The 20411-nt window shown below is 46.8% G+C and overlaps 1 protein-coding gene across 4 annotated transcripts in view; it reads left to right on the top strand.

Annotated features, from left to right (window-relative positions):
- Positions 1 to 20411, top strand: part of LOC119168526 (focadhesin) — a 677649-nt gene that overhangs the window by 244589 nt on the left and 412649 nt on the right. For all 4 annotated transcript variants that reach the window (XM_075890929.1, XM_037419929.2, XM_075890931.1 and 1 more), the window contains one exon: positions 7206 to 7344. In XM_075890929.1, the coding sequence (XP_075747044.1) occupies positions 7206 to 7344 (139 nt within the window). The remainder of the gene's footprint in view (positions 1 to 7205; positions 7345 to 20411) is intronic.

Genomic DNA, 20411 nt, shown 5'->3' with positions numbered 1-20411 from the left:
CACATGAACTTGCTTCGCCCCCTTCTTCTCGACGGTTGTGGTGCCAGGCATGTCGAAGTAAAGAGGTTTCTGATCGGCATTCCCGATTTGCCCAAGCAGGTAGCCGCTGTTGCGCCGCAAGTTTAGGACGAACCTCTGCAAAGTGTGAAGCTTTTCATCGTATTCCTCCGCAAAACTTTTCGCATATGCATGTTCCCCTTCGGAGGAAAAAGCCTTTCCTATTCATAAAGTTAGTTAGCCAGCACCTGCTTGCTTTAAACTGGCTCTGCATTAGACTTTTTTCTAAGACTAATTGCATAGCCCGCACTTGGAGCAGTTCTAATGTCACGGGCCGCTGTGCCGCTCGCTGCTCAAGCACATACTCGCCGAGCAGCTCTTTAATTTGCGGAAACCGACCCTGCTGTGGTCCACTGAAGCCTTTGCGGGAAGCTTTGCTGTCCACAATCTTCTGCTTTTGTTTCCGCCAGTCCCGCACGCACGTTTCGGGAACTCTGAACGACCGCGATGCGGCCCGATTTCCGTCCGTTTCTGCACACGCGATGACTTTTCTTTTAAAAGCGGCATCGTGGTGCACTCGAGTTTTTGGAGTCAGCCCTTCCATGCCGTCGATGCTAATGCACTACAAGATGACGAACTCCTCAGCACACGTACGAAGTGTCGCACATGGGAAACACATAGGCAGAAATGGCCGACGCGCCATGCCGACACACGTAGGGGGCGGCCATTTTGGATTTGCCGATGGCAATAGATTGACCGTAATTTTTTTGTTCGTACTCGATTCTAACGCGCATGCGATTTATGAACCCGCTTAACCGGAAAAAAGGTGCGCGTTAGATTCGAGTAATTACGGTATTATGAACTCCCATGCGAAACAGTCGGTCAGTGGAGGCGGCTGGCGGCAGTCCTAGGGCAAGCTTTGTAGCCTTTCGTATCAGCAGATTAAGTTTTTATTTCTCTGCTGTCTTCAGGTTTAGGTAGGGAGTTCTGTACGTTACGCCGTTGTAAAGGAGAGCTTGTACCATTTTTAGGGTGTCATGCTCTTTGAAGCCACTGTGGCGATTAGCCACCCTTCGGATTAGGTGGGTGAGCTGTGTCACAGTGTTCTGTAGCCGGGGTAGGGCAGCGGAGCCAGACCCATCTTTATGTATGTGTAGTCCGAGGACTCGAAGAGTGTCAACTTGGGGTATTTGGACTCCCTGTAGAAAGACTTGTGGGTCAGGAGTGTTGTAGCTTGGTGGTCTACCCCGAGTGCGTGCCGCAAGTACTAACAGTTGCGACTTTTCCGGAGCACATTGGAGGCCGCAGGTCTTGAGATATCCTTCAGTGATGTTAACCGCCTCTTGAAGTCGGTCCTCCTGTTCACCCGTGCTTGAACCTCTTGTCCACATAGTGATATCATCGGCGTATAACGCGTGATGTATCCCAGGGACAGCGTCCAAGAGACGTGGGAGCTTAAGGAGGGCCAAGTTGAAAAGCACTGGTGATATCACTGAGCCCTGCGGCGTGCCTTTGTTAGGGAGTTGAAAAAGGTCGCTCCTGATATTGGCGATTCCTACAGTGGCAGTGCGGTTGGTGAGGAAAGCCAGCATATAGGTGTATGTCTTGGCACCGCAGCCGACATCTTCCAGGCTACGTTTTTTTTTCTGGAAGAAATGATTTTTTTATGGTTTTCCAGATACCTGTGACGCAGTGGTGATGAATGGCCCTTCGCAACTGCCATGACAACAGCAAATTCTGTCGTCGTCGTTCAAAAATTGCCTGCATGTGATTGGGCCTTAAGTTTCGTATTTGCATGATGCGACCGTCAGCTGGCGCGGGCAGTTTCATGACCTTCACTTGCTGTGTGCTTATCAGCTGTGATGTCTACACTCGCACCGTTTATGAGCCGTATTGTGGTGCATAGGTAATTTAAAATAATTGGGGACGTGCCGCGCACAGATAAAAAGAAAAGCAATGCACCGCATGGCAGCTGTCGAAGGGAAAGAGGAAGCAAGCCGAGAAGAGTCGGCATAATAAAAAAAAAATGCCAGGCCTGCGCGGAAAGCGCAGCACAGTCACAGCGAAAGCTAGAAGAGTGGCCTTTCAGAGCCTTTTCTCAAAACACTCATTGGCTAACTACTGCAAGCACACTTGCTTGATACTCACTAGAGCATTAATAATAAACTTTTGGGTAGTAGGCCGGCATTCGCTATGCTATTTTTCGTCATTCTTCTGAAAAGTGTGGTATCCGTTAAACACTTGCAGGGAATTTCGTGCCAATTGTTCATGCAGTGGCTGACAATGATAAGGAATTATGGCTGAAGTGGGTATGCGCCACCGTTAATAGGGGAACAAGAACGAGCTTTTGTAATGGATTGGAGCATTGGACGGCCCACTTGTTAGGCTATTCACATTGTGAGAGGAGTGGTTGTTCTTTGGCTGTTTCGAAATGTTTGATAAGTTGTATTAACGCGATTGCTTTCCTGACATCAAGCATGCCTAAGGCGAGTTTGCCAACAATTCACAAGCACCAATGTAGCTCAGTAGTAGAATACTGGGCTGGCACCCAGCAGACCCGGGTTTTGAGCCCCACTGTGTCTTTGGTGCTAGGTATTTTTTCTAATTTCGCGCGATGTGATAATGGACATCGGTGGCGGCGGTGGCAGACAACTGCGCGTGACTCAAGTTGTGATCGCATTACAGATCTCGCTGTAAAACGGAAGAGATCGAAAGGGGAAGGAAGCGCCATGTGTCGGTTGGCAGGGCTACAGTAGATAAATGTAGGGGGTGCGTTTAATAAGCGGGGAAAAAAAATCAGAATTTCGACGACTGAAGTTGGGGGTGCATTTAGTATGCGAGTAAATATGGTCTATTTTTTGAGCCAATAGAAACTGATCTCCCCAAGATCGTTTGAAACTAAAGAATAGTCTTGCATTGACAATGTTCTGCATGACATTTATCCGCCGAGCCTCTTTCGTGCAATGAGGACTATTGACGTGAAGCTGTCCAAGGAGTTGACCGATGAACAGCTTTTTCGGACATGGTTTAAAGATTGTGTTCAGAAAATTGTTCAAAGAATATGTGATAATGTGATTTTTTCAATAGGGTATCACTCCCATTTACTAAACAGTCTATAACACCCGTGCACAATTGAGTGTTGTGTATACACTAGGTGTTTTGTTATACATGGACATTTATACCCGCTTCGTGCCGTGTGGTGTCGTTGAGACGGACAAATGGACCCCTAGTGACTTCTGCACAACTCACTGAAGCAGTATTGCCAGCTCAAAAGCCTCCGAGAATTAAAGGCATCTCACTTCTATACGGCAAGGGGAAAGGTGCTCGTTCCGTGTGTCTCCCCTCCTGCCACTATATAATACAATCTCATGGGGTGGGGGGAAGCCTGCCCGATTCTTGGTTGCACACCAATGACTTATCGCAGACGTCGTGTTGCTTTGTCGAAATGGGCAGAGTCACGACGATGAGCTATGCCTTGCCAGAAAATGGCAGTGACCGGCCGTGCAAACATTTGAGGCCAGCTGAATTGGATGCTCTAACCCCTGTAAGTTCCTTATTGTAACACGTATTTGCGAAATTCTTGCGGCAGCGTGTTTACCCACCAAAAGCGTGCATATTTCTTTTCATTAAAATTTTTGTACCTCGGGGTTGTTTATTGGCCCTTTAAACATACCGTATTTACTCGCATAACCCTCGCACTTTTTTTTGCCGGAAAACCGATGCAAAGTTGGGGGGTGCGAGAATTACGCGGGGAAAGCTTTCTACGAAAACGTACAGAGTGAAAAAGAAAACGAAGTGGCCGCAAGTCAAGATTCTCACACCAGCAACTAACAGCAAGCTTCAAGAAGTACTAATTAAAACTTACCTCAACAATAAAAGCAGAGGTTCAATACAAGGCAAGATTTATTTGAGACACAAAAAGTGGAAGCAAAAAGTCGAGAACTAGAATACCATACGCAAAGCTTGTGGGCGTTGCGGGCGTAGCGGTGGTGTTTCTCGCTCAACAGGAGTCCTCAAAAGGTAAGCGTAGGTTGTCAGTATTGGGCTGATGGCTATTTAACAGAATCGCCCGCAGTTTCCTTCTGAAGAAATAAAGTTTACCATCAATCCCAGTTTTAGGCACACGGCAGGCCCAACGCGTCTTAGTGGCTTTCAGCTGCCGTCACCAGTAGCGAACAGAAAACTTGTAGGCCCCGAAGGGCCTACCCGCGACACTGTTGCCATTGTTTAGCGCATGATCTATCACTTGCAACTTGAAGCAGCCGTGTAGCTTCAGTATCGCCCAATAACATGCCAAGATTACCGACACAACATACAAAACACGCCGCAACGCGCACTGGCCACTTCGGCTTGGCTTGGATTGGATTGAATCTCTGTGCAATAGTACTCTTAATGCTTAAGAGATGGCGCGAGATGGCGTACACTATCATCATCAGTGGCTGGAACGAGCAGACAACATTATTGCGTCAGTTGTCGGGGGTGCGATAATTACTCGAGGAAAAAAAGACATCGTATCTTTGTTGGGCAATGTGGGGGGTGCGACAATTATGCGAGTGCGATGATTATGTGAGTAAATACGGTATTTTTCAGAATCCTTCAGGTCAAGTTCAATGAAAGTTTAATTACTGAATCAAGCTATTTAAATATAATAAAGTATGGTGTACAAACTATTTTGCCATCCAGTAGCTGCTGTTTTTGCATATATTATAAACTGCAATGAAAAGTACTTGTGCTACAATGGGCAGCTTGAAACCTTATCTACTGTCTACATGCCATACTGCTGACAACCAGAATTCAGCAAAACTTGTAACCCCACCGCACCACCTCTTTTCTTTTTGAGGGTTTTTGCTTGCCCAACTTGTCACCGTGATTTCTCCTTCTCCCCCAGCTCTGCTCTCGCACTTGCCTTCTCCACTTTCTTTGCTTGAGAAGGTACGGCGCATATACACATGAGCGCTAAAGAAATTATACACAGCCTTGCAAAGGCCAGTTCCCTTGGAAGATTTTGTAACATTTCAGATTTACTCCGCGATTCTTGCGGAGACTTGAAGACATGTTTAAATTGCTCGAGAAGACAACACATTGCACACGTAGAACACGGACATACAAAGCTCAGACTACCAACTGTGTTTTTTTCGTGAAGATGCAATTAATAATTGGTCACGGAGCAGTTGCACTGATAGCCTTACATTCTGCAAAAATGTGGGAATACAACATGCATGTTACAATTTTGGCAAGAACCTTCTATGATAGAGAGGGCTTGGCAGTGCAGGGGAATAGACAAGATAAAGTGCTAAACTGCCAATAATTGATTTCTTACGAAAGTGTTCACTTTTATACAGTCACCAGTTGCATCAGTCATGCGCAAAAAACAATAACATTGCTCAAGAACCTCACAAAGCCAAACAGAGGAACAACTTTTCTTTATGGGTGAGTGCAACAGAAGGGGTGCTAACAGAATTATTTTTTAATACCCATACCTTTTTTGCCTCTATGATCTCGCATGTCATGCACTCCCTACATGTTGCAACTATAATGCAATCTGAAAGCCTTGGCCTGCACTCACACGTGCTGCAATGAACAGTCAGCTACCCTTGTTTATAGCGATCAACATTGTACAGATGTTCATTTGGCACGCTCTATATGTTACTAACATGCCCAATCCCACTGTCTCTTAACCTTGTATGCCCATCAAAAAAATCTTTCTTTTTTGCATGTTAAAGATAATGAGGGTGAACTAACACATGTGTCACCTCTTTTTTCATGCAGAATGCCTGGGCGATCTCTTTCTGTTCTTGTTCTTGCCTTGGAAAGGAGTTTTGTTTCTAGCTATGAAAAACTGCTGTGCAGTTCTTGCAGTGTAAGGGAAAATTAGTGCTTGTGCCAATGCGCATGGATGATTTATGTTATTACATGCGTTCATTGAAGCAGCGTCCAGTCTGACAAATATACGATTGGCCACAGAACGGAATTTCATAATTGAAATTTGATACTCTTTTAGTGTACTCAGACTTATGGTTCTTTTTGCACTCGCCAAGCCCATCTTTTTCTTTAGTTAGCATAGGCCAGACTTTCTTAAGCTTACGTGATGTGAAAACATGACACCAATCCCGTGCCTCTCCACTAGTTTCTTGGTGTTGTGTGATAGATAATGAAAATATGGCACTGCAAAAGAAAGTTGTTGATTCGAGAGTTGCTGTTTCTTTTCAGTTGACTTTATTTTCTGAAGTGTGCTTTCAGAAGCACTGTGGATTAAGTGATCCAAATACTCAGGAAACAACGGACATTTAACCTGACTATTGAAACTGGTGACAACTGAGGGTGCACAGGATTTCAGTACGGCTGAGAAGACACCAGACATGACGATGCCTCGTTTGGAGTGTACGCTCATGTAAGGCAAAAGCTTTGTTTGACCTTGGGTTGTATGACCAGCAAACGTGAATGTCGGTGAAATGCAGTTTAAGGTCTTAAAACTGGAGGTGGTTATTCTTGGTCAGTTCATGGGTGAAGATTGAGCCTTGCCTCTCAAAGAAGAAAGTATTGGGTGTTGTTGACATAGGTGAGGACATTGGTGCATCAATACTGTCAATGTCATTACTAAAAGGTTTATTTCAAATAATTGAAACTATTAACCCACTTCTGACACCATGTATGGGCCCAGAGATCAGCGTGACAGCAGGTGCGTGCGTCAGGCAGCTAGTGCTGCTCCGTTTATTCAGTCCTTCGCATTTATAATACACTCTGGGCAACGCCCCTTTGATCAACACGCGATAGCATCAAGATTGGGCGAAGCCCCTTGAGCTTATCGTGCGTAGCGCATGAGTGAGGCGCGATACGATACAATTACTAAAAGATTTATTTCAAATAATTGAAAACACATCACAGTAGAAAACATTCAGCACTACGTCAACATCTTCTGCTCATATCTGGTTTGGTGTTGTGTGGACATTATGTTCTGGTGTGGTACAGTATGCACACATCTGCACATTTCATGCATCACACCACAAGTACATGAGGTATTTAAGATGTGACTGTCTTAAATGTAGCTCCTTGGCATATGCTTGCAGATTTTAAAAGAAATTGATTAGTGAGGCTTTCTAGCATGACATTTTGGCAGATAAAACATCCCTCATCTGTGCTACTGACAGACACTTACCAACCTGTGCCTGCCAAGTAACTTGTAGTTTTTTTTTTTATGTATGCTGCAGGCCAAGGTGAACTTGAAGGTTCCTGCCTCCAAGACTCCCATGGATCTGGGTCGCTCACCCGAGGAACTATTAACCTACACCCCAGGACACTGCTTCCTCGACCTGCTGGTTGCCATTGAGGACGACCAAGTTTTGCATGGTATGTACCTCTCTGTATAATACAGGCAGCTACTCCTAGAAAAGCCAGCATGAGCAAATAGCATATTCTACATGTAGCTGTTCATGGCTATGTTTGCGGAGAAGGAGATAACGGTGATTGAGCCAATTTGGGTGTTTTGTAGTTGCCAACTCTCGACTGGCACAGTAATGAATTTCTCAAAAAAAAATTACAACAGTGGTTTCTGAAAATTTGTGTCCTTAGTCTGTTAAATTCCCTCAAAGTGCCATAGATATTTTTCCAAATATTTCAAGTAAGCACGCACATACATCGTGCTCATAATGTAGTCACAATCACCGATGCCACACGTGGCAGTACCATAAGCCGACGATGCGCTGCTAGTTCCAAGAAACAATTGCTTCTCCTCTCTTGGCCTTCTCAGTCTCGCCAGTGTCGCATACGTCAGCATGTCAAATCAGTGATGCTTTATACAAACTATCTGTAATTGTTTGAACAAGAACCTTCCGATTCCACTTAGTCTGCAAGCAGCTGCCCATGCTTCTTGCTGCTCGTTATTTTCCCAGTGAATGCGTATTTGTGGATCAGCATCTACTAGGCCTGCGTTGACTATGCAGTTAGTGCAAGACGGGCAACCATTGCAGAATGACAGTGTGGGTTGGCATGATAGGTCAGCAAAAATTGTGAAGCTCGCTCAGACTCACTCATGGAATATATTTTCTTGTGGGCTCACTTAGGCTAACAAAATTTTTCCAGAGCCAGACTCACACGGACTAACCCTCACAAAGATATTGTCACATCTAAGAATGAGGTGTATTGAGATGGGACGCAGCTGTAGTCTTAGTGCCCTTGAGTTTGAACCAAGGTTGTCGCTATCGCAAGGCACGTCTCATTCCTCTTTACCTCTTTCAACCCCAGACCCACTGCACACAAGTGCACATACTCAAGCTATGATTACAACATCTTCCTTCAGGCAGACGAAGCCCACTGGGTGAGTCAGTCAATCTCTCTAGGAATGAATCGTTTTAAACAAACAATATGTGTAAGTTCAGCCTTTGCAGAACGTTCGCCATTGGCGTGAAGGCAAGCGATGCAGTAAGTCATTTCGCTAATTCGGTTGATAACAACATTGTTCTGACGTAGTGTGCCAGCAGTTTTTCACATAATTCTCGTTTTTCACTGGAGTTCAAAGGCACACCAAGTCACCGTGTTCATATCTGATATGACAGGGTCATCAGTCGAATCGTATCTTCAAGCATTCTTGCAAAGCAAGAGTGCTAAATGAGTGAAATATTAGGCCTCTTCTGCACGGCACATAGTCTCATATATGCAGACATTGTCTTGGTATAAAAGTGGGAAAATCATGTTGAGTGTACAGCGTGGCGGTCTAGCGTAAAAACGAAAGAAGGGACTGTGGCTGGCAATTTCATGATGTGCAGTGTTAAGGCAATAAGTAATGAAGGCTGAACATCATCCCAGTTTTTGATTAGATGAGACATTTATGGACAGCATGTTTGTAATAGTTCTGTTTATGCATTAAGCAAGACCGTTTGTTTCACAGGGTCAAGGCGTAGAGTGTCGAAAAATAAAGGGCATGGACGAAGCATCTCTTCGACCACATCTCCCGTAAACAGGCATCCATGGCCACTAAAAAGTCACAGCTTTGCCTCAAAGATGAAGCAATGAATGCAAAAGCAACAATTTGGAATGTCATGCGCAGAATGGAAAGCAGATCAAAACGTGCTCCAAGTTTTTCGCGAAAAAATTACGCTCGAAACGTACTCACATGTACGGATGCACGCCATTAAGTGTCTCATTTGTTACTTTGCTGAGTTTGAAAAGCGCGTGCTTTTCGCGAACGGAGACTACAATGATTGCAGTGACCTTTGTGCACCTGGTAACTACAGCAGAATCGATCGACTTAAAGCCCGAGGCCAGCCAAGACGTACGGTCCTTGCCTCCTCGCAACCACGAAATAAGGGCACTCGAGGGAGCGTCGCTTCCCTTCTTTAAGCCGGGCAAAGTATGCCTAGGAGATTAGAGCGGGCGCTGCGGCGCGATGTGGCGTCGTGCGCTCATTGCGCCATCCTTCTGATAATGCCAAAAATACAGCAGCGGTAAGTGTGTTACAAGCTGCCACTCTAGCGTCGCCAGCGCGAAGTCGGCGACGGGAATGACAGCAGGTTGGTTCGTTCCGTACGCAAGCAGAGACAGTGAAGAGATCAGAGACGTGAGAAAACAAAACAACTTTACTCTAGTAATATTGCAGCACAAGGGATCTAATACAACACTTCAATACAACTAACAAATTACATCAACACTTGATACAACTAAAGAAATATATAACAGAAACAATAAATCAGCTTACGAGAGAGAACTATTACAAACTACACAAACTAACAAGAATAGAACGACGGAGTAGAAAGTTCGAAGATATAAACAGGTGAAGGCATACGTGTGATGACCGGCAGCGTTGTGTCCCCGACGATCGGATGCGAGAAGTCGAAGAGAGTTCTGGCACGACTGCGATGTCGGCGGTGTTGCAACGCTGGTGGCTCCGGGAGGCTAGTGCTTGCAGGTGACTTCGAGCAGGTTGAGCTAACTCGAGGCGAAGTCCCGATGTCTACGTTGCAGACGTATCGCGTCACAACTAGACGAACGGCTAAGTTTAGGTGGCCAGCCGATACAGAGCCACACTAAAAACTTCTATAAGAGATGCTTGTTGATCTGTTTCTACACCATCTTGGTCAGCGACTAGTCTGCCTAGCAGGGCAAAATCCTGCGCTTAAATCCCCCTCGTGTCTCTTCGCTCTCTTCCTTGGGGACAAGAGACCTCTACCTGGGTCCAATCATGCGCGTTTAATTGAGGGGAAACTCCGCCCCAAGAATATTTTGACCCCACCCCTTTTTAATAGGAAGAGGGCCCGCAACTAGCGAGAGTGACAACCTGCCGGGTTGTTGTCATACGGCTTGGCCACCAGAGCGTTTCCCACGCTTTTCTCCGTGGGAACGGTCAACCACTTAGCTCTCAGCCGGGCGTCTTGTAGTCTAATCCTTGTACGGGGTATACCGCGGCCTTCTACGACCTTGCAGACGTCGCCACGGTTACAAAAGGATTAACTGTCGGCGGCGACGTTCTAAGGAGAGCACCCCCATTTTGCACTTATCGGTTCCCTTTCATGTGCCGCCGTTTCTCACGGTCAGTCGGGGAGTACGGCGCCCGTTAATTGCCGTGACGCGGTGTCGCCGAAAATAGCCGTCCGTGACATTGCCCCCCACTTTCAGAATGTTATTCATAACATTTGTTCGCACGGAGGGGAATTTTTTCGACAACAAGGAACAAAACACCACCAACAAGGAAGGCATGAGGACTGTCCCTCTCATACACAACATAGATAGGCAGAGTGCACCAAAGTAACAACAAAAGGCAAAGCAAACAATTGTTAGAGTACCAGCTTCATTTACACGCAATAATATCAAGGCGCCATACAAACAAGAAGAAGAAATAGCCGTGTACGGCAGCCATCAATACAGAATACACTGCACGAATGTATACTACAAAATAAAACGGAACAGGTGCGCTCCTCAACTGTAGTGCAATCTTTCAATGTGCATTACACAAGTAAAACAACCAATGCACCAAGCAAAAAGAAAATAACTCAAAATACACTTCTTATACAATGAAATACGCACATACAAACGGAAAACAACCGACGAAAGGAAAAAAAAATAACATGCTCATAGACCTCAATTCTCAATGCGCGCAACAACAACTCCACTGTGTTGCGCCAAACTTAACCATTTTACGAAATCATCTGGTCTATATTAATATCTTCTTCCTTAAATGCCAATTCACGCCACATCCACATGACAGTAAAGGCATACGATATCAAACTAAACCTTTGAAACACTAAAAAAAAAACAGAACAATTTTTTAGTTTTTACCTTCTCGGTATATTCGTACAAATGATTACCGGACTTCAATTTTCAACCTTTAGTTCGGCGGTTTTCCTTTTCAAAAATTTACTCCGCATCATGTAACTTACAAAATTAAAATGACTCAAATTTGCATTTCCAATGCAACACTCAGTAACAATATTTAACATGCCTGTGCAAAAGTTACTCATACTGAACGTGAACCCTCTTCTCATCGTGCTTTTAATCGCACACGATGGGGTCGCGGTCCCGGCGGTTGTCGAGCACACCAGAGGCTACAAAATGCACAAACTCCAAGCAGTGCACTTCCGTGACACCTCATTTTCCACTTTGGCCTGTTCCCCTCAGGAATTTGAAAGTGACGCCAGTAGCTCGGAGGGAGCCTGTGCCATTTTCTCTTTGCATTCACCCCTGAGCGGTATTCAGCCACTCTGCCCTTTCGACTCTTACCCTTCGGCAAAGGCCGCTTTCCCGAAGTTGTCGAACTGAACCGCCCGCTGCGTTGGGGTGGCGTACCTCGTTTCCTCCCTCTACACCTGGCTCGCCACTTGTGCCTCCATGAACGCCACCATTGACGTTTCTTGAAACGGATTAACGGCCTACCCTCTCGTCTTTCTTGCGACTGAGTGGGACCTGTCCTAGGCTTGCGCAGCGCAGTGCGCTTCCGCCTCTTTCGTTTTCGGCGATGTTTGCTTGCCCCCTTTCTCTCGATGCCATCATCATGCCGCGTCGGGAACTGAGTGGTTGGGAAGCTCGTTGGAGCTTGTGCTACATTTTGCCCCACGCTCAAACATTTTGAACTCGGTGTCACGATGGACTGCCGGGCCAAATTATCTTTGTTAATGCTGATGAAACCATTAACTGGGCCCTCTCCGATGGCATAGCTGCACTCCTGAAGCGTCGCGTTCTCGCTGTGTTTAGCCACTGTGCTAACCCTATCTGCATGTGACGATCTCGAGGCGTCCTCTCGAGGCATGAGGATGGTTTCCAGCTTCTTACTGAGTCCATTAGGGCGGCTGGCACACACCTCATCCTCGCTAGGACCGTTTTTTGATACTGTCTCTACCTCGATACCGGCCGAGGCCTCGTTCTCTACATCATTTATATGGATGCATTCGAGAATATGCGGGTCCTTTTCTAGCGCGATTTCTGGTTCTGGCGTTTCATGACGCGCTTCAATGTCCAACGCTTTCCGACGCGCCTTGCTTCCAGACTCTTGTCTTTCTGCTTCGCGCTTTCTTTCAGACTCTTGTCTGAGCTGCTCTTCTTTTGTCCAGACAGAAGTTCCGAACATCCGGAGCATCTCTGCCTTAACTACCTCGTAGTTGTTCGCATTCTGCTGACTGAGTCGCGCAACAGCTTCATTTGCCTCGCAAGGCAGAACCGTGAGTAGCCCTTGACACCATGTGTCTCGCTCAAATGCCAGTTCCTCGCCGGCATCGCCGTGCTCACTGCTGGATCGGCTCACCCTGCTACCCTCACTGAGGCGAATCTTTAATTGCAGTAACTGCACCTCCCGTTCTCCGGCTTCCCTTGCCGCTTTCCTTGCTGCTTCTCGTTCTTTCGCCCTTTTTTTGCGCTCTCTCTCCTTTTCTTGGCGCTCTCTCTCCCTTTCTTTTTCCTTTTCTTGGCGCTCTCTCTCCCTTTCTTTTTCCTTTTCCTCCCGTTCTCTCTCCCTTTCTTTTTCCTCCCGGGCCAGTGCCCGCTCTTCTCTGGCTAACGCCTGCGCCTGTTCCTGCTGCTCCTTAGCCCATTGTCTCAGTTCGGTGCCCTCGAGGCCTAACTGTTTACCGTACGCGATCCACTTATCAAGATCCATACACTCCATACTGCAAGTGTCACTATAATGCCACTATAAAAACAGCGCAATCATTGCAGGATGCAACTGCTTCAACTGTGCGGCTCTATCACCACGCTGTCCGCGCGGTTCTCGTTCACCCCTCACTGTCTTACTCTTGTACGGAACGTCCTGTCTCGCGGACGCCAGTTTTGTTACAAGCTGCCACTCTAGCGTCGCCAGCGCGAAGTCGGCGACGGGAATGACAGCAGGTTGGTTCGTTCCGTACGCAAGCAGAGACAGTGAAGAGATCAGAGACGTGAGAAAACAAAACAACTTTACTCTAGTAATATTGCAGCACAAGGGATCTAATACAACACTTCAATACAACTAACAAATTACATCAACACTTGATACAACTAAAGAAATATATAACAGAAACAATAAATCAGCTTACGAGAGAGAACTATTACAAACTACACAAACTAACAAGAATAGAACGACGGAGTAGAAAGTTCGAAGATATAAACAGGTGAAGGCATACGTGTGATGACCGGCAGCGTTGTGTCCCCGACGATCGGATGCGAGAAGTCGAAGAGAGTTCTGGCACGACTGCGATGTCGGCGGTGTTGCAACGCTGGTGGCTCCGGGAGGCTAGTGCTTGCAGGTGACTTCGAGCAGGTTGAGCTAACTCGAGGCGAAGTCCCGATGTCTACGTTGCAGACGTATCGCGTCACAACTAGACGAACGGCTAAGTTTAGGTGGCCAGCCGATACAGAGCCACACTAAAAACTTCTAGAAGAGATGCTTGTTGATCTGTTTCTACACCATCTTGGTCAGCGATTAGTCTGCCTAGCAGGGCAAAATCCTGCGCTTAAATCCCCCTCGTGTCTCCTCGCTCTCTTCCTTGGGGACAAGAGACCTCTACCTGGGTCCAATCATGCGCGTTTAATTGAGGGGAAACTCCGCCCCAAAAATATTTTGACCCCACCCCTTTTTAATAGGGAGAGGGCCCGCAACTAGCGAGAGTGACAACCTGTCGGGTTGTTGTAATACGGCTTGGCCACCAGAGCGTTTCCCACGCTTTTCTCCGTGGGAACGGTCAACCACTTAGCTCTCAGCCGGGCGTCTTGTAGTCTAATCCTTGTACGGGGTATACCGCGGCCTTCTACGACCTTGCAGACGTCGCCACGGTTACAAAAGGATTAACTGTCGGCGGCGACGTTCTAAGGAGAGCACCCCCATTTTGCACTTATCGGTTCCCTTTCATGTGCCGCCGTTTCTCACGGTCAGTCGGGGAGTACGGCGCCCGTTAATTGCCGTGACGCGGTGTCGCCGAAAATAGCCGTCCGTGACAAAGTGGTAGATATAAATAGCGTGCTGTTTGATCGGTGAAGAATTCTCCGGGATGGCTCAGTGGTTAACGCCTCGCTTTCACGACGCAGAGGTCCCACATTCGATTTTGCGCGTCGGAGAGCTTTTTTCTTAATTTTTTTCTTTCTTGCATTTTCATGCACATAAATACACATACATACACGATGCATGACGCCGACGTTGACGCCGGCGGCAAAATCCAGCCGAAAGTGTCCATATAATTGCTATCGCAATAAAATGACTTGGAGATTCATGTGTGACAATCACAGAGCACGGCATGAAGGGGCACACATTGCATGCAGTAGCCGATGATATAGCTGCCTTCTCGCAGTATCAGGTCAGATGATCGGCACACGACAATTCAATGATTTCTATTGGAGGACCATGGAAAGGGCCCAAGGAGGTCATTTCCAACTTGCTCAAATGGAGTTCTTGGAGAAGGCACAGGATTTAGTCGACCAAGAGGCATACTTGTAGGACGCTTGTGAGGTTCACATCCATTGCAGCTAGACACATATTGTGTAGTAGACTGGTGCATCTTGGGTGAGTAATATTTTTCTTGAAGGCGGTAGACAGTCCTCGTTGCTCTTAAATGGCCGGATGTTGATTTTCATGTATGGCTCTCAAAATGATATGCGGAAACTCTTGCAGACTACTAGAAGATATCTCGAACCTGCAGTACAATAGTTGTTCTTATATATTAGCACGTCGCATATGCAAAAACGAGCCACCGTTGAATTTCGTCCGCTAGCAAGAAGTTGCTGTAGAGTACTGTCCTTTTGCTACTCAGGCCTAAATGCATTCTTGTCAGGAAATTTTGGCTTCAGTGATGCAATGTACCTGTCGAAGTTGTCCATGTCACAGTCCGTCGTGGGAAGCGGCAGCCGCTTCCCACGAGGTCGCGTCAGCGTGCCGGCGTCAGCGTGCCGGCGACCACTTCTATATGCAACCTTAAAGTTGTACTTCTGTAGATGCAGTGTCAATGTGCAAGTTGACCAAATGGATCATGCAGATTGACAATCCAGTACAGAGAATGGTGGTCTGTCACAATGATAAAGGTTCGCATGTAAAGGTATGACCAGAAGCATTGTACTAAAAAGGCCACTGCAAGACACTCCTCTTCCGTGACGGTGTAGTTATGCTCAGACTTGCTTAGGAAGCGACTGGCATATGCCATGGCATGTTGTTTGGTCTTAAGCAAAACAGCACCGACATCAATGCCCCTAGCGTCCGACTGCTCTTTTGTGGGAGCCATAGGGATGAAATGTCGGAGAATCAAATGGCATGTCAACCAGAACTTCAGTTAACGAAAAGTGGATGCACATCCTGGGGTCTTTTCGAACTGTATGCCTTTTTGAAGCAGGCATGTGAGTGGCTGCACAATATTAGCAAACGCAGAAATAAAGCAATGGAAGTACGAACATAGTCCCAGAAAGCACCGTAGTTCATTTGCTGAGCTAGGCTGGTTGAAGGTTTCTACTGCAGCCGTCTTTGCTGGATCAGGTAATATCCCCTCCTTGTCCACTACGTGGCCTAAAATGAGTGTTTGACGCTCTCCAAAATGGCATTTTTTCGAGTTCAACACCAAACACGCTTTGCTTAGACAATTTAGCACAAGATCGAGACACGCGTTGTGCTCACAAAATGTGCGTTCAAAGACCACTTTATCCAAAAACACATGCACACTTTCCATTTCAAACCATGCAAGATGTTGTCCATGGAGTGCTCAAACGTGGCTTGTACATTACACAGCCCGAATGGCATCACATTAAATTAGAAAGGTCTGTCTGGTATTACGAATGCCATCTTTTTTTCTTATCTTCCTTGTGCATCGTCATTTGCCAATATCTTGACCTCAGATTGACAGATGAAAAGTAGGAGGTCGATGAAAGGCAATCGATAGCAGTATCGATTCATGGAAGAGGATACAGTTGAACCCCTTTATAAAAGACACTGATATAACAAACGGGTATGAAAGACACCAGTATGTCTACAGTAAAATATGAGTTGATATAAAAGTGCATATGAGGTACCTTGCTTATAAGAGGCAGCTTGTATCAGACAAGAATTGCTGCCCAGAGCATGCCTCTTATAAAGGGGTTTAGCTGTATACGTCGTTTTGGCGATAGCGTTGAGGCGACGATAATCAGTGCTGAAATGTCATGAGCCATCTTTCTTTTTAACCAAGATTACAGGGACAAAGATGATTGTAACAATTTTTTTCCAACAGACTTACTCGTACTCAACCTCTCCAAAATAATATTCACCCGTACCCATTCAGACACACAGGTCGATTTGAGTTTGTGTGAGCCAGAGCTAGTCAACTCGTGAATTCGTAAGTTTAGAATTAGCTTGTTGAACTATGGTGTCAATGCTCTTTGACATGAAATTTCATGTAATCAGTGCTCCTCTTAACACCTTTTGATATTGCTATGATACTGAGGGGACACGTGGAAGAAGAGGCGAATGTGGTTGGCATGAGCGGTGATCTGCCAGATCCCTGGACTCTCGCATTTATCATCTCTTGTAAATAAAGGCATCTCACCGTAACAAGATTTGTGGAAGGTGCGGGGTACAACGGAGCGATCCCAAGCGAAGGATCACGGAAGCACTACCTCAAGAACTACGCCAAAGCCGCCGACTGGCTGGTCTTCCACTGCTTTCTATGGATCCGATTGCTGACGGCAACACCACGCACTCTTTGTCTGGCGCTACGTGACCCGACACATGGTACCATGAAGCTTCTCTGGGAGAGTCGGAGAAGATGTCGACGAATGGCTGAAACACTTCAACCGTGTGAGTAAGTACAATTGTTGGGATGCATCCTCCCGGTTGTCCAACGTCGGATTGTTTCTTCAAGGGATGGCGTTGGTGTGGTTTGAAAACCACGAAGAAACAGTAACAACCTGGGAAGCGTTTGAGAAAGAAATAGCGAGCTGCTTCGGGGACCCATTGATGAACAAAAAGCGCGCTGAGCAAAACTTGTTGCAGCGTGCTCAAGTCCCTGGTGAAACATGCACAAGGTATATTGAAGAGATTCTGAAATTGTGCAAGTCTGTAGACCCATGCATGAAAGAAGATGACAAGGTTCGGCATCTCCTCAAACGGGTTGCTGAGGATGTCTACAATTTCCTCATCCGCAAGGACACCTTGGCGTCTGTAGTGGACGTTTGCCAACACTGCCGCACGTTTGAGACCCTGAAGGCTAGGCGCATCACTCTGAAATTTGGTAGACTTGCCAACATCACCACCGTTGCAAGTGTTGACGTCCCTCCAACATCCTCCTGTGATCTTGCCTTAATGATCAGGCAAATCGTACGCGAAGAACTTGGACGACGTGATGCTGTCAGCCCGCCGAAGGCACATGCTAGCAACGCCTGCCCGCCATACAAAGCAATGTGTGCTGCCATTGATGCCGCGCTATATGATGTGCCCCAATCAAGAGCACCAGAGCACCTAACTGACAACCTACATCATCGCCGCGGTTTCCAAAACGCCTCCCGCCAACCACCTACAATGGCGTCTTCGTGGGTCGATCATGGGTACATGGCGCCTTGTGGAAGGTTTGGCGACATGCGTGAGGCCCCTGTGTGCTATAACTGCGGTTTCCGTGGACATGTGGCTCGATTCTGTGGTCAGAGGCGTCGCCCCCAGCAGCGCTACTACGAGGGATCATCAGCTTCTTCTTGACAAAACCGCTGGCGCGGTGGTATGTGCTCGATGCGGGACGTGTACGTTGGGGACGGCTTCCAGCAAACCACCGACAGTGATACACATGTAGGGCACAATTTCCACCGGAATTTAGGCAACCACTCGCCTTCCTCCGTGCGAAGCTTGATGCCCCCCGCAACCGTTCTCCATCTCCTGGTCGACAAGTCACCTCCCCGCCTCCAGGAAACTAGGTAGTGCGGCCAATGGAGGTGAGGTCGCTGAACATTTTTCACTACATCCACCTGTGCCTCCACACGTTTTTATGACGCAAAATAAGGTCCTCATGCTTATTGATAGACTTCCTACGATGGCTTTGATAGATACTGGAGCAGCTGTTTCAGTGATGAGCAGCTGTTTCAGTGATGAGTCTTAACCTCAAATTGCAGCTAGGACATAAAGTGATGTTCGGCTGGGACAGTTGTGCATCATTTCGTGCAATGAGCGGGGAGACGCTGTGCTCGATCGGTGTGTGTGTTGTTAGTGTCACTTTAGGCGACAAGGTCTTGAGGCTAAATTCGCTGTCCTGACCAGCTCCACCCATGACATCATCTTGGGGGATCGATTTTTTATGCGAGTGCTGTGCTACTGTAGATTGCGGTGCTGGCGAGATTATGTTATCGGCATTTACTGATGATCCCAGGCTCTGTCAAGGATCTATCACCGTCATTGAGGATGTTGTTTTGTCGCCTAACTCGATGAAGAACGTACGCGTTGACGCCTCTGCCTCGGACGCCAGTAGATTGATGTTCTTCTGGAGCCCATTTCTCTCAATTGCGCCAAGAAAAATGTGCTCGTTCCACATTGTGTTCTGTCGTCAGTGATAGACGATCGGCCTTATGGGTGTCGAACTATTCAAATGAACCTGTCATGCTACCCTGCGGATTGCGACTCGCCCACTTCGAACAAAATGCAAACATGTTTATTGCATCTTTAAGCGGCGAAAGCGTAGATCCTGTTTGTGAAACGTACCATACAGAAGCCAACTTTCTGAGTATGGTAAACAGGTCGCTATCATCAGAAAAACGTCAAGCTTTGGTCGAAGTCCTTGCGAAACACGCTACTATATTTGACTTTGTGCATAATGAAAAGCAAATAAGTGTACCTGCGTTGTGTACTTGCCACAGAACTTACGCAGAATCCGCTCACCCTATCCAGCAGAAACCATACCGTGTCTCATCTGCCGAGCGCAAGGTCATTGCTCAACAGGTAGAACAGATGTTAAAGAAAAGGGTCATCCAAGAGTCGTGTAGCCCTTGGGCTGCCCCTGTGATTCTAGTCCGAAAGAAGGATGGTACATGGTGATTCTGCATGGACTACAGACGGCTCAACTCTGTTACTAAAAAGGATGTCTACCCGCTTCCCAGGATTGATGATGTCATCGATTGTTTACATTCGACACCGTACTTCTCCTCCGTGGATTTGAGATCTGGTTATTGGCAAATACCCATGCACCCGTATGACAAAGAGAAAACGGCCTTCATAACCCCCAGATGGACTATTTGAATGCACTGTAATGCCTTTTGGCCTATGCAACGCTCCAGCAACGTTTGAACGCTTCATGGTCTCAATATTACGTGGACTAAAGTGGGAAGTTTGTCTTTTCTACCCGGATGACATTATAATTTTTGGCCGTACATTCGATGAGCACAACTATTGTCTAGACATTGTTCTCACCTGCCTTGAGAGAGCTAACCTCTCCCTGAACTCTAAGAAGTGTCACTTCGGCAGCCGTCAGACTCTTGTTCTCGGTCACCTGGTGGACAAGCATGGCGTTCGACCTGACCCCCAGAAAGTCGCTGCAAGTCAGCAGTTTCAAACAGCCTCAGTCGGTACGAGAGTTGCGAAGCTTTTTGGACCTATGCTCGTATTTCCGTCGCTTCGTGCCCAAGTTTGCCGACCTCGCTTACCCTTTGACGTCCCTACTGAACAAGAACGCACCTTGTCGGTGGTAAGCGGAATGCGAGTCGTCTTTTTCGCAACTCAAGTTTGTTCTTACGTCAGGACCCGTAATTCGCCACTATGACCTATCTGCTGCCACAGAAGTTCATACTGACGTTACTAGTGTAGGTATTGGCGCCGTCTTTGTCCAACGCCATGGAGCTGGTGAACACGTCGTTGCCTATGCCAGTCGCTGTTCAAGTAAACCGGAGCGAAACTATACTGTCACAGAGCAGGAATGTCTCGTGGTCATATTCACCGTGCACAAGTTTCGTCTTTATATCTATGGACGCTGATTCTTGATTATCACGGACCACCATTCTTTATGTTGGCTCACTGGAATACGGGACCCATC

The sequence above is a fragment of the Rhipicephalus microplus genome, chromosome 3 (genome assembly GCF_043290135.1).
Source record: "Rhipicephalus microplus isolate Deutch F79 chromosome 3, USDA_Rmic, whole genome shotgun sequence".
NCBI lineage: Eukaryota > Metazoa > Arthropoda > Arachnida > Ixodida > Ixodidae > Rhipicephalus > Rhipicephalus microplus.
Note: the sequence above shows the minus strand (reverse complement) of the source record. Positions and strands in the feature narration are given on the sequence as shown.